Raw genomic sequence first — 18,672 nt, forward strand, 5'->3', positions numbered from 1 at the left:
TAGTTAATTGAAAATTAGGGAGAAAAGAAAACTGATGAAGCACATAGTTTGAGAAGCACTGTTGACAGGTTTCCCCAGGTCTGACTTTGTTGCTTGCAACCATGTAGTACCTTTAACGTGTCCCTTGCCCTCTCTGTAGCTTCTAAATTGGTAAGTGAATATAGACACTTGATTAGAGTTTGTTTTTTTCTGTCTTTCTTTTTGATAAGACTACTTTAGGCAGTGATGTGGTCTTCCTGATAGGAGGCGCAAACGGATTGCTTTCTTTGGGTTTGAGTAGCAGCTGATGCTTAGTTTTGATCCACTTATTCATTAGGGGTTGCAAAATAATGATGTCTTAATTCTATATCCCTTTTTCATGTGTAAGCAGGAATATTTCTCTGCAAGGAGAAACTCTCCCTCATCTACTATTTGGCTACTTAGTGGTACGGTTTGTGTAAGAAACACACAGATATGGGATGCTTTTCCTTTACTCACCTGTTTTTTACAGAATGAGTTGATTCTTTGGCATCCACCAACTGTGATAAATTTTTTTCTTAAGCATTAGTATGAACTTGTGAATTTTAACATATTTGATGTTTGAAACCTCTGCAGTATTAGTGTTATTGATCCTCATATGTCCCACATTTGATTTAATTCCTCATTTCTACTAGTAGTTATGTGTATGTCAAGATGTTTCAGGCTCACTTCTCCAGATCTGGGGTCAGCTATTTCTCTAAAGAACAGTGGCTGATTAGGGGTGTTCATTGCTTCTGGGCTGGCTATTACTTTCCCATAGATGGAACTTGAAGTGTATGTTTTGTTTTCTAGACCAGGGTTCTCACTCTGTCGCCCAGGCTGGAGTGCAATGGCGCAATCCTGGCTCACTGTAGCCTCAGCCTTCCGGGTTCAAGTGATTCTCGTGCCTCAACCTCCCTAGTAGCTGGGACTACAGGCATGTGCTACCACACCTGGCTAATTGTATTTTTAGTAGAGACAGGGTTTCACCATGTTGCCCAGGCTGGTCTCGAACCCCTGGCCTCAAGTGATCTGCCCACTTTGGCCTCTCAATGCATCTGTTTTGTTTTTCAGTGAAAATTCGTCATTATTATACTGATTCTTCTGGTTCAAATTCATAACCTCTTCTATCTTAAATATAGGTCTTCTTTGTCCTGTGGCAGGTATTACAATTCTCCAGGACATCAGGATGATAGACATAAACTGTCACAGAATTGCTTAGCTTTTATCTCACCTTACATGCATCACAGTCACAATAACAATGCCAAAACCTTAACCAACAATGTGATTATTGAAAACAGTTAAAAAATTGTTTTTCAGTTTTACTTTTGTTTTGTCCTTAGGGAATACCTCATTAGGAATATACATTCAAATAGGGGAAGTCTCAAAGGAGTTTTGTGTGTGTGTGTAGAACGGGGTACATACTAACTAGGTGTATATATTTGTGGGTTACATGTGATACTTTGATACAGGCATGTAGTGTGTGATAATCACATCAGGGTACACTGGGCATCCATCATCTCAAGCATTTGTCCTTTGTGTTTCAGACAGTCCAGTTATGCTCTTTGAATTATTTTTAAATGTACAATGTAAAAAATTTTTTTTTTTTTTTTTTTTTTTTTTTTTTTTTTTGAGACAGAGTCTCGCTCTGTCACCCAGGCTGGAGTGCAGTGGCCGGATCTCAGCTCACTGCAAGCTCCGCCTCCCGGGTTCACGCCATTCTCCTGCCTCAGCCTCCCGAGTAGCTGGGACTACAGGCGCCCGCCACGTCGCCCGGCTAGTTTTTTTTTTTTTTGTATTTTTAGTAGAGATGGGGTTTCACCGTGTTAGCCAGGATGGTCTCGATCTCCTGACCTTGTGATCTGCCCGCTTCGGCCTCCCAAAGTGCTGGGATTACAGGCTTGAGCCACCGCGCCTGGCCAAAAAAAATTTTTTTTAAGCAAGATCTCATTCTGTCACCCAGGCTGGAGTGCAGTGCCACTATCTCAGCTCACAATAGCCTCAACCTCCCTGGGCTTAGGTGATCCTCCCACCTCAGCCTCTAGAGCAGCTGGGACTACAGGTGCATGCCACCATGCTCAGCTAATTTTTGTATTTTTTTGTAGAGATGGGATTTTGACATGTTGGCCAGGCTTGTCTTGAACTCCTGGCCTCAAGTGATCTGCCCACCTTGGCCTCCCAAAGTGCTGGGATTACAGGTGTGAGCCATTGCACTCAGCCTTATTTATTCTTTCTATTGTTTGTACCCATTAACCATCCCCCTTCTACCCCAACTACTTTTCCGAGCCTCTGGTAACCATCTTACTACTTTCTGTCACCGTGAGTTCAATTGTTTTCATTTTTTAACTCCTACAGGTGAGAACATATGATGTTTGTCTTTCTGTAAGTGGCTTATTTCACTTAACATAATGACCTCCCAGTTCCTCCCGTGTTATTGCAAATGACAGGATCTCATTCTCTTTTTTGTGGTTGAATGATTTTCCATTGTGTATATTGAACCAGTTCTTAATCCATTCATCTGTTGGTGGACACTTAGATTGCTTCTAAATCTCAGCTATTTTGTATAGTGCTGCAACAAATGTAGAAGTGCAGATGTATCTTCAGTTTACTGATTTCCTTTCTTTTGGGTATACACCTAGGAGTGGGATTGCTGCATCGTAGGATAGCTGTGTTTTTAGTTTTTTGAGGAACCTCCAAACCTTAGCAGTTGTACTGATTTACATTCCCACCAACAGTGTACAGTGTTCCTTTTTCTCAACATCTTCAGCTGCATTTGTTGTCGCCTGTCATAGATAAAAGCCATTTTAACTGGGGTGAGATGATACCTCATTGTAGTTTTGATTTGCATTTCTCTGATGATCGGTGATTTTGAGCACCTTTTCATACACCTGTTTGCCATTTGTCTGTCTTTTGAGAAATGTCTATTCAGATCTTTTGCCCATTATTTTTATTGAATTATTAGATTTTTTTTTTCTTCTTGTAGAGTAGTTCGAGCTCCTTATATCTTCTGGTTATTAATCCTTTGTCAGATGGATGGTTTGCAGATGTTTTCTCCCTTTCTGTGGGTTGTCTCTTTGTTAATTGTTTCCTTCACTTTGCAAAAGCTTTTTAACTTAATGTGATCCTATTTATTCATGTTTGCTTTGGTTGCTTGTGCTTGTGCGGTCTTTGCCACAAGAAGTCTTTGCCCACTCCAATGTCCTGGAGAGTTTCTCCAGTGTTTTCTTGTAGCAGTTGCGTAGTGTGAGGTCCTAGATTTAAATCTTTAATCTATTTTGATTTTTTATATGGGGAAAGTTGGGGGCCTAGTTTTATTCTTCTGCATATGGATATTCCGTTTCCTCAGCACCATTTTTGAAGAGACCGTCGTTTCCTGAAGGTATGTTATTGGAACCTATGTGAAAATGAATTTACTATAGATATATTGTATTTATTTCCGTGCTCTCTCTGTTGACTGGTCTGTGTGTCTGTTTTTATACCAGTACCATGCCATTTTTGTTACCATAGCTCTGTAGTATAACTTGAAGTCAGGTTATGTGATTCCTCTGGTTTAGTTCTTTTTGCTTAGGAGAGCTTTGCCTATTCTGGTTCTTTTATTGTGATTCTGTATAAATTTTAAGATTGTTTTTTCATATGTGAAGAATATTACTGGTATTTTGATAAGGATTGCATTGAATCTGCAGATTGGGTAGCATGAACACTGTAAAAATATATGAACACTTTAACAATATTGATTTTTCTAATCCATGAACATGGATTATCTTTGTTTTGTGTGTGCTCTTCAGTTTCTTGCATCAGTGTTTTATAGTTTCATTGCAGCGATCTTTGGCTTTTTGGGTTAATTCCTAGGTGTTTTATTTTGTAGCCATTGTAAATGGAATTACTTTCTTGATTTCTCAAAGGAAATTTATAAAACATAGAATTGAATGAAAATGAAAACAGAATAAATTAAACTCTGAGATGCATCTAATGAAATGCTGGGAGGGAAATAATATAGCACTAAGAGCTTAAATTATAAAGAAAGATCTCAAATCAGTAATCTAAGTTTCTGCTTCAAGATACTAGAAAAGTTAGAACGAACTAAATCCAAAGCAAATAGAAGCAAGGAAATGATACAGCAGAAATTAATGAAATTGTAAACAGGAAAACAATAGAGAAAATTACTGAAACAAAAGCTGGTCCTTCAAAAATAATAAAATTGATAAATCTCCTATAAGATTGACTAAGAAAAAAAAACCCAAACCACTAATATGAATGAAATAGAAAATATCATAACAGATCCTGCAGCCATGAGAACAATAGTGAAGGAGTACTGTGAACAACTCTACTCAAATACAACTTGGAAGAAATGGACAAATTCCTCAAAAATCAGAAAGTACTAAAACTTGGCCAAGATGAAATAGAGAACTTGAGTAATTCTGAAACCATTAAAGATACTGAACTTGTACTGACAGCATCCATGAAAAAGATAACCTCCAAGTCCTGATGGTTTCTCTGGAGAATTTTACTGAACATTTAAAAGAAGGATTGATTTTGTACAACCTCTTCCAAAGAAAATAGAAGAGGGAACACTTCTCAACTCTTTTTTTTTTTTTTTTTTTTTTTTTGAGACAGTCTCTCTGTTACCTAGGCTGGAGTGCAGTGGCACGATCTCAGCTCACTGCAACCTCTGCCTCCTGGGTTCACGTGATTCTCCTGCTTCAGCCTCCCGAGTAGCTGGGATTACATTTTATGAGGAACTTATTTCAGGCATGCAGGGCTGGTTCAATACTGGAAAGTCCATTTAATTGACTGTATCAGTAGGCTAAAGAAGAAAAAAATGAGTTTATCAATTCATTTAGAAAAGACATTTGATATAAAATTCAGCACTTACTCATCATTCTCAGATCATAAACAAAGGAACATCCTCAGTTTTATAAAGAGGATCTACAGAAAAAAAATCTGACATCATACTTAATGTTGAAAGTGTGTGTTCCCTCTAGGATTAGGAACAACGAAAGGATGTTCATTCCTGCCATCGTTAGGCAACAAACTTAGTACTGCAGTTTTCCAGCCACTGCAATTCTAGGCAAGAAAAAGAAAAGGCATGTAGATGAGAAATTTAATGAAACTGTCTCTATTTGCAGATACATGACTGTCTACCCAGAAAACTTCAAGGAATGTATAATAAAACTTTTAGAATCAATGAGTAAGGTTGAAGGACACAACATCAATAGACAGCAGTCATTTATGTTTTCTGCGTACTGACAGCAAACAAGTAGAAACCAAAATAGCAAGTGAAGTACATTTACATTTGCACCAAAGAAAATTACTTAGGTATAAATGTACCAAAACATTTGTAGGATCTATATGATGAAAATTATAAAAGGCTGATGAAGGAAATTAAAGGAAACCTAACGTGATTTATCATGTTCGTGGATTGGAAGACTCAATATCGATGTTACCTCTCCCTACGTTGTTCTGTTGGTTTAAGGCAATTTCTACCAAAATCCAATCAGGATTTTTTGTAGGCACAGACAGTCTTATTCTAAAGTTTATATGGAAAAGGAAAGATTATGCAAATAGCTAAAACAGTTTTGAAAAAGAAGAATAAAACAGAAGGAATCCCTTTCTGATGCAGATGCTTACTACATAGGTCCTGTAATCAAGAGCGTGCTGTATTGGCAGAGAGAAGGAAACATAGATTGATAGAATAGCATAGAAAACCTCGAAATAAATCTACACAAATACACCTAGTTATTTACACAGAAGCAAAAGCAATTCAGCAGATGAGGGGAGCCTTTTCAACAAATGATGCTGGAGCAATTAGACATCCATCAGCTGAAAATGTACCTTGATCTAAACCTCACACCTTATATTAAAACTAAAAAACTCAAAATTATATATTTAAAGTTATAAAAACTCAAGGGACCATAGGTTTAAAGGTAAAACATAACACTATAAAACTTACAAAAAATAAGAGAAATTCTTTAGGACCTAAGATTGGGCAAAGAGTACTTAGACTTGACATCAAAAGCACAGTTTATAAGAGGAAAAATGGATAAATCTGATTTCATCAAAATTTTTGTTCTGTGAAAGACAAATTATGGACTAACAGGAAATATTTGCAAGTCATAAATCCAACAAAGGCTTTTACCTAGAATACATAAAGAAGTCGCAAAACTTAACGTTTAAAAATGATCCAATTAGAAAATGAGCAAAAGAGATATTTCACTAAAGAGGATATACAGATACACAACACCTGAAAAAAGTGTCAAATATCAGTAGCTGTTAGATGTAAATTAAAACCACAATGAGATAACACTGCACATCTATAAGGATGGCTAACATGAGAAATAGGATAACACCAAGTGCTGAAAAGGATGAAGTTGAAACTAGATCACTCACGATGCTGATGAGATTGTATAATGGTGCAGCCACTCTGGCAAGTAACTGTATGACCAAGCACTTACACACTTGAACATTTATCCCGTAGCAATAAAGACCCATTTTCACATAGAATGTATACAAGAATGTTTACATAAATCTTCATAGCAGCTTTATTCATAGTAGTTTCGAACTGGAAACTATCCAAATATCCTTCAATATGTGAATGGTTAAGCAAACTGTGAGTACATCCATACCATGAAATACTATTTAACAGATTTTGTTTGTTTTTAAGGAAAGCTATTGGCTAGTATTGATAGCATGCAGCAACTTGACCCTCAAAGAAATTACATTGAGCGAAAAAAGCTCATATCAAAATGATAAATGCCACATGATTTCATTTATGTATCATTCATGAAATAACAAAGGTGAAGAACAGTTTACTTAATGCCAGGTATTTGGAATGAGAGGATCATAAAAGGGTACTAGGAAGGAATCTTGTGATAGTGAAGTTGTCTTGATGATGGTGGTGATTATGCAAAGCTGCACATGATAAAATTACATAGAGCCATATACACAAAAATTAGCGCATGTGTAACTAGTGAAATCTAAAGAAGTTTTATGAATTATACCAATGCTATCTGTTGATTTGGATATTGTACTATAGTTGTTTAAGATGTTAACCTTGAGGGGGATGGAGATAGGAAGCACAGGGCTTCCCTGCATACTTCTTTGCAACCTCCTATGAATCTATAATTATTTCAAAAGAAAAAGTTAATTGGATTCTAGGATTGGGTTGGTCGTATATTCAAGGAGTGCATTGATAACCCCTTTGTCAGGGGTGAATGGGATATAGTAATTGGTGATGTGCAGTGTCCTCACAGTTATTCAGATTATTGCCAATAACATCATGGAATGAAATGCAGGTAGAGGAAAAGGCATTGGGAGATGAAGTGTCTGAGGCACTTAAGTCACTATAATAACAGTAATAATTGTTAAAACTGAGGTCACCTGTTTCTTATAGCCTTCTTGAGCATATTTTGGGAATAAGAGAAATAAGTTAAGAGCATACAATTAAGACAGGCATGGAGAACCAGAAGGCCTCCATGGTAGCTTTGAAGGAGTCCCTCATCTCTTGGAATCACAGAGCAGGTAAGGGTGAGGAGCCTCTGGTATGACACATTCTTCTTCCACGTACCTGGTAACAGGTTGACTGTATTCAGTCTCTTTTGTCATGGAGGGTACAATGCTTTGTCCTCACAGGAGATACTATGGATATGGATTTGCCTTCCCTGAGCTCAGGGCTTCTGATGGCACACTGTAGATTTATGGATGGACTTCTCCATCACCGTGGAATATCATCCAACTTCATTTTAACAAGGAGATACTTTTTTTGGTAAACGGGCATGTGGGCAATGGGCCCATGCATGCAGACTTGACAAGTTTTACCATACAGTCCATCACCCAGAAGCAGCTGGCTTGTTAGATGGAATGAGCTGCTAAAGACTGGTTATGGCACAAGTTGGAGACAGCATTGTTGCAGGAAGTCAGGTACCCTGAATGGAGGGACCGACTGGAGCAGCGGCAGAGGAACATAAATTGTGAAGATTTCATGGAAATTTATCAGTTCCTAAAATTAATGCTTTTATAATTTCTTATGCTTGTGTTTACTGCAGTCTCTGAACATAAATTGTGAAGATTTCATGGACATTTATCAGTTCCTAAATAATCTCTTAATCCTGTTATCTTTGTAAGCTGAGAATGTACGTCACCTCAGGACCACTATTTGTACAAATTGATTGTAGAACATGTGTGCTTGAATAATATGAAATCTGATTGTAAAACATGGGTGTTTGAACAAAATGAAATCAGTGCACCTTGAAAACAAACAGAATAACAGCAATTTTAAGGAACAAGGGAAGACAACCATAAGGTCTGCTGACTGCCTGTGGTGTTGGGCAGAATAGAGCCATATTTTTCTTCTTGCAGAGAGCCTATAAATAGATGTGCAAGTAGGAGAGAGATCGCCAAATTCTTCTCCTAGCAAGGAATATTAAATATCAAGACCCTAGGAAAAGAATTGCATTCCTGGGGGAGGTCTATAAATGGCCGCTCTGGGAGTGTCTCTCTTACGCGGTTGAGATAAGGACTGAAATACACCCTGGTCTCCTGCAGTACCCTCAGGCTTATTAGGGTGGGGAAATCCCACCCTGGTGAATTTGAGGTCAGACCAGTTCTCTGCTCTTGAACCCTGTTTTCTGTTGTGTAAGATGTTTATCAAGACAATATGTGTATAGCCGAACATAGACCCTCATCAGTAATTCTAATTTTGCCCTTATCTTGTGATCTTTGCCCTTTGACTTACGATCTTTATTGGCCTCAGAAGCATGTGAACTTTGTTCTCCTTTTTTGCCTTTTGAAGCATGTAATCTTTGTGACCTACTCCCTGTTCATACACCCCCTCCCCTTTTGAAATCCCTAATAAAAACTTGCTGGTTTTATGGGTCAGGGGGCATCATGGTCCTACTGATAGGATGTCACCCCTGGAGGCCCAGCTGTTTAATTCCTCTCTTTGTACTCTTTCTCTTTACGTCTCAGCTGGCCAACATTTAGGGAAAATAGAACCTATGTTGAAATATTGGGGGTGGGTTCCCCCAATACAGCATCCTAAGAAATGTAGCTGTTGTCCTATGGAAGCTTCATGTGCCTTAAAATAGAGGCCAACACATGTTGCTATCTCTCCCATGGCTAGAACTTACGGGTTTAGGAACCAAGAAGTTGAGGTGAGAGTGCCTCCTCTCCCTATTAGACCTACTGACCGACTTGTAGGACTTTAGTTCCCATCTCTGTGATCTTGGCCTCTGTTTTTGGAAGCCCAAGTGCCCAAGAGAGGAATTCATATACCAAGAAATAAGAACATAACTCTAATGAATTGGGAGCCAAGACTGCCCTCTCACCTTTTGGAGTTCCTCATGCCAGTAAACGAATAGGAAAAGGATCACTGTGCCTAATGGGAATGATTGATCTCTTTGCCAGGGGGAAATTGAATTGCTGCTACACAGTGGGGACAAGAACTGTTCTGAACCCAGGAGATTCATGGGAGCACCCCTTAGGTCTCTCCTGCCCGATAGTCCTGGTCAGTGGAAAACTGACAATCCAGTAAAGATAATCCTACCAAGGACTCCAGTCTGCGTAGTCTTCATGATGGCAGAGGGTGAGAGAGACATGAGTGGAAAGATTTAACTCAGATTACCAACACAGGCCTTGCCACCAGCTACAGAAGTGGAGACTATAGCAGCCTTGTGTGGTGATTGTTGTTTTTAATCTCATTCCCCTCCATTATATGCTGGATGGCACAAACTCAGGATGCTCTGACAAGTACCCATCCTAAAACCACTGAGGAGGGTTGAATATGGGTAAAGATTGACCTCAGAGCCAAGCTATAGGCTTAAAGGGGGTCACCTTGGAGGGGAAGGTATTCTTAAATGTCAGGGATGTCAATAGGATCCGATTTCTGGATCAGACAACTGGGTAATGCTTGGGCAAGGGAGCACGGCTACTGTGGAGGACTGGCTGAGTGTGAAAGACTGTACCCTGCTTTATCCTGTAGTCTCGGACCTTTATAAAGCTCAGTTCTGTTTTTCTCAAGCTGAATAATGAAGAACCTCAAGAAGTGTTCCTCAGCTGGCTCTGTAAAAAGAAAGCTGTTAGGAAAGCCAGGGATTTGCTAGTGTCAACGAATTACGTGAGCTCCCTGAGTTTTGGGGAGCCTGGTTAATAGGGCATGTTGTGGAAAGACAGAGCCCCACCAAAGTAGCAGGATTTAGGCCTTGAAACCCATACATGGCTCTGGCAGCATTCATCCCAAGGATAATTCTCCCCAGGTTTCCTGCTGCATCTGCTTCTCCAACAAGTTCTTCCTTGTTCGTCAGGATTAGGTTCTAAGAGGTCCCTTCTCTCAGTTCATCTTCTTAGAGATGGAATTGTCCCTAAAATAAGTCGACATTACCAGATGCATATCTTTGAGCTAATGTAACTTCCCCAAATGTCCAGAGAGCGGAAGTCTCTCACCACCTCAGCTTGCCCATGCACCTCCATTGATCATACTCTTCAGATTATCTCTTCTTGTCCTCAACTAGAGCCTTTCTTGCATGAGTCTTGGTAAGGATTTCCATGCAGGCGTATGTCTTCTTGATCTGCAGAACTCTCTTTCCCCCTGGTAGTACCTCTTCTTTGAACAAGAAGTATCTTTCACCATTTTCAGTACCTCTGTTGTTAAAACCTCAAATGATTCCAACATTTTATAGATGTCAGAGATCATAAACATTATTTGTGGCTTCATTTCTAAAGTTTTAATCCTATAAAATACTAGTCACACATTCCAATAATAGTAATATTAGCTAATATTTAACACCATAATGTATGTTAAGCATTTCTTTTATGAGGCAGGCATTTCTGTAGTTCTCATTTTATAGATAAACCAAGCCGGGAAGGTAAGATCACTTGCCCAAGGCCATACGGCTATTAGGTAAAGAAAGCTAAGATGTGAATCCAGGTGGTCTGACTCTAGCGTCATCTTTTTACACTACTGTCATTGTTCTTGTCCAACTGGTCTTACAGTTTTTAGCTGAATATTATCTTTCCCACTATCTTTCCCCCTGCCTCCCGAGTCCCCCCTTTTTCACTTAAAGCCAATTTTCAGACAGTCTTCTCAATCATTGTGAAATGTACTGCATCCAGATTCAAGGGTGTATTCATCTGGCATTTTAGGTTATGATCCAAAGAGCTGAAGTCTGTTCTTTGACACAACCTAAGTCAGTGGTTCCTGGTTTTTGGTCTGCATAAGAATAAGTGAGAACTTTTAAAAGCCAGATTCCTGGGCCATTCCCAGAGATTTTGATTGAGTAGGTCTGGGAATGGAGGGGGACCCAGGTGTCTCCATTTTTTACAAGAAGATTCTGATGGAAGAGACCTTTAGATTCATAGTACTTTAAGAAACACTAGGCCAGTTGCAGTGGCTCCCATCTGTAATCCCAGCACTTGAGAGGTCAAGGCAGGATTGCTTGAGCCCAGGAGTTCAAGACCAGCCTGGGCAACATGGCGAAACCCTGTCTATAAAAAACAAAACAAAAAAAACACTAAGTCAAATATTCACTTCTCTTGGTGCCCGTTTTCCAAAGTCCTGGCCGTCAGCCAAGGGGGAAACAAAGTGAGACATTTGTTGCCCTCTTAACTCCTAAAGATGTTCTTTAGGCCTTTTCTGGTGATGTCTTCCCATGAATCAACAGGAGTCCTTTGGGGTGTGAGCTTCAGAAAGCTTTCTGGCCCCTCTCTCCCCTGAGACATGCAGTAGGAACACTCAAACCTGCTCTTTTTGCCTGCATCAGCTCTGCCTGTGCCTTCATTTTGCACCCTAGCCAGGAACCAGCCATCACCAGCACCTGACTCTTCTCACTGCTCGAGCCTATAACAGGTTTCCTCACATTTGCTAGGATTGCTGCATCCTGTGGGATGTTGTGGCCTCTTCCAGAAGATGAGATAACCCCACTTGGGAAAGAAGTTGAACTCCTGTTCCTCAGTCTTATCGCCCTGGTTTGGATCTCCCTCACTTCTCAGAAGCCTTCTGTGTGTGTATTAATCAGGGTTCTACAGAGGAGCAACCAATAGGAGGTGTGTGTGTACAGAGAGAGTAAAATGAAGCAGAAACAGATTAAATAAATCTCTATTTGTTACGGGATTTGACTTATGCTATTATGGAAGCCAAGAAGTCCTACAATATGCCATCTGCGTGTTGGAGAATCAGAAAAGGTCACACGTTGGGAATGGAGGTGGGGTGGCCACCAGGAGCTCAGCTGTCATGTCCAAAAGCAGGAGATGAATGTCCCAGCTCAAGAAGAAAGAGTGGCTCTTCTAACAATCACTGTGTGTGTAGGCTTTCCCTCATGCTCTCTAGAGACTCCTCACCCTCTCAACTAAATCCAAAAGGAGAACTGTGCACACAGGCTGACCTGTTCACATTAGTCCCAGAGCTGCGCTCTTGCAGCTCAGGAGATAGGCTGCTCTTCACACCCTGCACAAGGGGAATGAGGGCTTTCAGAAACCCCTGCACCTTCATGCTAAGCTTACTCCTTTCCATTGTATCAGCAGCCATGCCTGAACAGAAAATAGTTTCTATTTATTGCTTACTGTTGATTATGGTAGATTCTTGGGAAATTGAAACTCTGAGACTACCATGAGTTTTTTTTCTTAGGGGAAGCAGATGAGATGACCAGGCTGTTACCAGGGTCTATGGTTCTTAGCAAGCTTTGCAAGGATCTGTGGTTTTGGCAGAAGACAGAGAACATAGAAATAATGTAGTGTGTTTACATTACCTCTTTGGTGAAAAATCTCTTCTGTTTGTTGTTGTTGTTGTTGTTGTTGTTGTTTGGTTTTTGCTATTTTCTGTTGGAAAATAGTATCAAACTTGTCCCTTAGTTTCTCAGTGAAATTGGAGAGCCACCTCCCTCCCCTTTGTTTCTGTCCTGAAACAGTAAAGTAGTAAAAGTGGCCTGAAAACCAGCCCTCTTTAACAGGTTGGTTGTGTTGACAAAGCCTTGGTGTGTTCGTTTCCTGTGGCTGTTCTAACCAATTGTCACAACCATGGTGGCTTAAAAACAAATTTATTATCACAGTTTGGCAGGCCAGAAACTCAAGATCAAAGTGTCACCAGGGCCACAAGAACTTGTTCTTTTATAGCAAGAAACAGAACTGTGCTTCATGCTCAGAAGTTGGAGGTTGCAGTGAGCTATTTTGCCACTGTGCTCCAGCCTGGGTGACAGAGGGAGACTGTCTCTTAAAAAAATAAAAAGAATTGTGCTTCAAGTTACCCTAAGTAAAATGTGCAACAACTCACTGTAAAGACACTGGACATGTTGGTCTGGATTCCTGGCTGCTAGCTACAGCAGCAGCTAAGCCTGGATATCTGAAGCAAGAGGATTTCAGAAGAGCTCTGGGGGGCTCACAGAATGGAGGGAGGTTGGAGAACTTGGCTTTGGTTATGGACAGGACTTGGACAGCAGGCGCCATACCTGGTCATTTGCTGTCACATGGCAGCTGCCATGTCTGACTTCCTGAAGCTCAAGAACTTGTCTCAAGTCTTGGGAGAGAGCATCCAACTGTCTGAGCCTGGGCCACACTGCCCAGTGACAGAGAGGGAGGCTCTAGCTCTGAAGCTTCCAGAAAAAAGGCAGGCACTTCTGCCCACCAAGACTACTCATGAGGGGTGGGAAAAGGATGTTTTAGGAAGAGGGAGATTAAAAGCTGGAAGCCAGAAATGACAAATATCCATCACAAGGGCTATCTCAGCACTCACAAGCACAGAAACTCAAGGAATGAGAGCCAGGAACAACCAGAAGGCTCTCTTTCTGTGTCTTGTTTTCCCCACCTCGCCCCCTACATGTGATCTCTTTTTCTCTGACTGCAGAACTTTCTCCACTTCTCCATGCACGGGTCCCCCTCTGAGCCTCCCATTTTATTAATCTCAGCTCCAGCCACACAGAAGCTAGCTTCTCTCAGTCCCAATTCCACATTTTTGGGAGATAATGTGATTGATTCAGGTTGGGTAGTCTCAGAGAAAGTGGTTCTTTTAAATAGAGAAGATACCCCAAACATGTCCTACAATTTGGGGGCAGACATGCTCACTAGAGGTTTATTTCTGCACAGACAGAAAAAGTTTGAAGACAGCCTTCTGTATGAATAAAGTAGTGAAGTTGGGAGGAAGGTGTTTAACCTATAAGGAAAACTGGCTCTTTTCAAATCACTGTAGCCACACCATATTTTCAAGCAGCTAGCCACTTCTTAGGTCCAATTTTAGCTCTGCCACAGAGCAGGTTCATGTTACTTTATACATCTGAATAGAGCCAAACTGTACTTCTTCAAAAATAGACCATAATTTGGGCTTTCCCTACATCAACAGGGCCTCCTGCCCTTCTTCCCAAAGCAATTAAATTTTACTCCCTCCTTGGTATCTTTCTCTAAAACTTGAATCTGAAAAATGCTTGCCACAGAGAAGGTACCAATAAATGTTGGTAAATGAATGAATGAATGAGTCAATCAATTACCACATCCAAGCCAAAGCTGTTTTCTCCAGCAACACATAATGGCCCAGTTCTGTAGTGGGAAACTTGATTGCTTCACCAGCTCTTGCAGAATTTCCTTTCTTCCTCCTAGCTTTGCCTTACTTTGCGCCATCCCCCTTTTCACAATCTTGGTCCAAGTCACCATCAACTGTCACCCTGACCCTCTGCCGTAGCTTTTAACTCTTCGCTTCCACTCTGATCCCTTGCACTCTGTTCTCCAAGGGTAGCCAAAGGGAGCTTTTGAGATGTAAATCAGATCCTGCCACTCCTCTAGACTTAGCAGGCCTTAGGAAGCTTCCCCCAGGCCCTGTATGGTGCCCTCCAGCCTGCCTGCCCCATCCCACAACCCCTTAATCTACACTCCTCTCCTCCCATGACCTTGACACAGAGCGCTTCCTTCTTTCTCTCTGGAATACTCTCTTCCTTGCCCCCACCTCAGTCCTGCCCAGTGAACTCCTAGCTGGCCTTCAGATCTTATCTCAAATAGCTCTTATTGTCCTGGGCACTCGATGAGGACTCCCTGCTCTCTGTTCTCACACTCCCACATTTTCTGTCTTTTATGGCGCTTACATATTTGTAATGGTATGTGACTGACGTGTTTATTCCATAGCTGTCAGTTTCACTCACTGAACTGGAAGCTCTTTGAGGTTAGGGACTCTACTCATTTGCTAGGGCTGTCATAACAAAGTACTGCAGACTGGGGGTCTTAAATAACAGAAATTTATTTCTCACAGTTCTGGAGGCTGGAAGTCCAAGATCAAGGTGTAGTCAGCAGGCTTGATTTCTTCTGAGGCCACTTCTTCTTGGCTTGCAGATGGCCGCCTTTTCCCTGTGTCTTCACATGGCCTTTTCTCTGTGTGCGTGCATCCCTGGTTTGTCTTTGTATCTAAATTTCCTCTTTTTATAAGGGCACTGGTCAGATTGGATGAGCCCAATGACCTCACTTTAACTTGTTCACCTCTTTAAAGGCTCTGTCTCTAAGTAGAATCACATTCCAAGGTACTGGAGTTGCCTTTCACACAGAAATTTTGAGGGGACCTAATTCAGCCCATAACATGGGCTGTGTCACTTGTGCCCACCACTGTGTCCCCGACCCAGGACAGTGCCTGACTTATTTTAGGACTTGATACATTCCCATTAAATGAATGAATTTCAGCTCCCCGCTTCCTCTTCCTCTTCATCTCCCCACCATACATTGTGCTAAATGCAAAGAAAAGAAGGCATAGATCACTACAGAAGGACCCTGAGTGACCACAGGAAATGTTTGCTACCCTAATCTTGAAATTATAGACCTTTTTGGGGAGTGTTGCTCTTTTCTAGTATCTCCCTATGGGGAAAAATCAGCCACCTGTCAGCGGCCAGCCCATCCTGCCCTGGGTGTGTCTACTGCCCCCATGGGCTGCTGTGGGAGTTTTGCTGACAGCTGCACACCCATCCAACTGGCCCTCTTTAGAAGGTGAGTCACAGGCTGCCAGGAGTGTGGATCTACATATCTGCAGGAAGGCAGTTTAGCAATAGGTACTAGAACCTAAAAAAAGTTATATCCTGTGACCTTAGAATCTAATCTGAAGAACTGGGCGGTGGGGAGGGGGGCTAAGATGAGTTTATATCTATGTTTTATTAAAAAGAAACTCTCTTTCTCACTATTATAATAGAATCTGGGGAGAGCCTAAATGTGAAAGAAGAGAAAGTTTGTGAATCTAGTGCATTCATATGACAGACAATTATATAGTTACTGAAAATATTCTTTATGAATGATTTTTGAATGATGCAAGATGTTACATGAAAACATGGGACACAGACTGCATTCTATACTCAGATACATAATAAATACTGCAGTTTACATGTGTATATACATTCAGAGGAGAAAGCCTGGGCTGCCAAATACCCAAATGTTCATATACTATTTTTTTTTAGAACCAGAGATTTCTTTCTATATGCTTTTTGTTTTAAAATGGCATGTGCTGCTTTTAAAGTCAGAAAAGGGGCAAAGTTTTAAGACAGCTGCCTTGCTTGTCAATGAAATTTTCAGCTCCAGGCTTCTCTTACGGAAAGAGCCTCCCCAGGATCCCCCGTCCTACCCGGGCGGTCGGGTTGGGTTCTGGAGAGGCTGCTCCAATCCCCGAGGCGGAAGGAGGCAACCGACTTGGCGCAGCGCTCAGCCAGGGGTGGAAGCTCGGGGGAGGAGCCGAGCCCTTCTCCTGTCCAAGAGCGAGATCTGGGCTACGCCGGGCGCCCGGAGCCCTGGTCCAGCCCCCGGCCATCGCGGCCGCCGCCCAGCCAGGTGCAAAATGCCGTGTCATTGGGAGACTCCGCAGCCAGAGCATTAGATTACAGCTCGTCGGAGCTCGGGAAGGGCGGCGGGGGTGGAAGATGAGCAGAAGCCCCTGTTCTCGGAACGCCGACTGACAAGCGTGGTGAGCCCAGCGCGGGTGGGTACCCAGCCTAGCCCACTGGAGCAGCCAGGGGTGGCCCGTTCCCCTTTAAGAGCAACAGCTCTGAGCCAGGAGCCAGAGATCCAAGCCGACCTCGCCCAGCCAACCCTCTCCAGCTAGGGGACCCACAAGTGGCGCCTCCGACCTTTCCGAGCCCTCTTTGCGCCCTGGGCGCACGGGGCCCTACACGCACCAGGCATGCTGAGGGTCTTCATCCTCTATGCTGAGAACGTCCACACACCCGACACCGACATCAGCGATGCCTACTGCTCCGCGGTGTTTGCAGGTAGGAGAGGCCGGCCACCCCCGCCGGGGGTCGGGGTTGGGTAGAGGAGGTGACGCCAAAGCTCTCAACCCTGGAGAGCACCTGGAGCTGAGAGACAGGAGACTTTCTGGCCCCTCCAGACTGACGTTGAGTGTTGCAACGACACAGGTCTGCAGAGGGCGACTCAGAGGGAAACTGAGGCTGGAAGGAGAGATGTGCCTGACTGGTGCTTCTCCTGGAAGCTCAGCCCGGGTTGGCACTGAGGTAGGCCAGGAAAGTGGGACCAGCATCTCTCCTCTCACCTTTTCGGGATCTCTGAAAAGAGGCCTTTCCGCGTTGCAAGCCGCGAAGCGCTGTACTGCAGGGCTCTCCTCCTTCTCCCCAAAGGCCTGGTCCCAGGCCTATTTATAACCCAGCTCTCTTCCCGCCCTGGTCTGCGCCTGGCTGCTTTCCTGGCCCTTTGCTCTCTCTCAGAGGCTGGCCTGGCAGGCTGGCAGCCACTGGAGGCGGAGGCACCCTACCCTTTTACAGGATGGGGGAAATTTAGCAGCTGGGCACAGCTGTCACAGCACCAACCTTTAGAGACTTTCTCTGCCCCCAACCCCTGCCCCCAACGGACCAGTGGATGGAGGGAGGTGGGTTCTATCTGGTTTCTATCATCAGAGTGAGGCCTCCTTGAGCAGGAAAGCCACTCCCCTATCAGATTGGGACCTCCCGCAGGAGGACCTTCATAGAGTTATGACTTGACTTTTCCTCCAGGAGCTGAGGGATGGGCCCTGTCTGCTCTCCAGGAACCTTTCAGGACCAAGCCAGAGCTAGGATCTACACAGCTGGGTCTTTGGGCTTGGAACCATACTGGGGAGAAGAACTAGGGGAAAGAGTGTGAACCTCCCACCCAGCCTGTGGGTTTTCCTCTCAGCCTCCGCTACCTGCCACTCCCCTTCTCCCCAGAGATCTGACTTCTAACTACATCCCAGGCTTCCAGAAATCATAGTATTAGTTGGTTTCTGGCCATTCAGCACAGACATTCCCTTTCAGTTTCACAAGCTCCTGGATACACCTGTTCACAGATGCCATCTGCACATACGATCCCAAGCACATGCACACTCTGGAGCGTTGGAACACCTGTGATGTTCCAAGGAATAGAAGCTCTGAAAGCACAGGCCCTGTGTCCAGCTCAGCATGTGCAGGGGATCATGTCATGAGTACACTCTCCTGGGTGTGAGATTCAGGGCTTCTGGATTTGTTGGACCAGAGCAAAGTTCAAGGAGGAGTTGGTGAATGGTCCTGAGGCCTGGAAAGCAGTGTGCACCAAGAGCAGGGGCCAAAGGGGTGGTGGTGGCACTCCAGCTGTGCTTTTTCTCCTAACATGCTGCTTTGACCTGCTCTCAATCAGTTTCCCACATGGCCTCTGGAAATGAGCTTTATCCAGGTGTTTCCAGCAGGGAGGACATGGGAGTTTTTCATGCTTCCTCTCTGCATCCTCAGCTCT

The 18,672-nt window shown here is 42.9% G+C and overlaps 1 protein-coding gene across 8 annotated transcripts in view; it reads left to right on the top strand.

Moving 5' to 3' along the window:
- The first annotated feature begins 16,366 nt into the window (after positions 1-16,366).
- DYSF (dysferlin) overlaps positions 16,367-18,672 on the top strand; it is a 236,488-nt gene continuing 234,182 nt past the window's right edge. For 4 of the 8 annotated variants that reach the window (XM_017877598.1, XM_017877602.1, XM_017877600.1 and 1 more), the window contains exon 1: positions 16,370-17,201. In XM_017877598.1, the coding sequence (XP_017733087.1) occupies positions 17,114-17,201 (88 nt within the window). In that variant the 5' untranslated portion in view covers positions 16,370-17,113. Of the gene's footprint in view, positions 17,202-18,672 lie in introns of all 8 variants that reach the window. The other 4 variants (XM_017877606.1, XM_017877608.1, XM_017877594.1 and 1 more) reach the window with 3 other exon arrangements.

This window comes from Rhinopithecus bieti, unplaced genomic scaffold (genome assembly GCF_001698545.2).
Source record: "Rhinopithecus bieti isolate Rb0 unplaced genomic scaffold, ASM169854v2 scaffold_10706, whole genome shotgun sequence".
NCBI classification, from domain to species: Eukaryota; Metazoa; Chordata; class Mammalia; order Primates; family Cercopithecidae; genus Rhinopithecus; species Rhinopithecus bieti.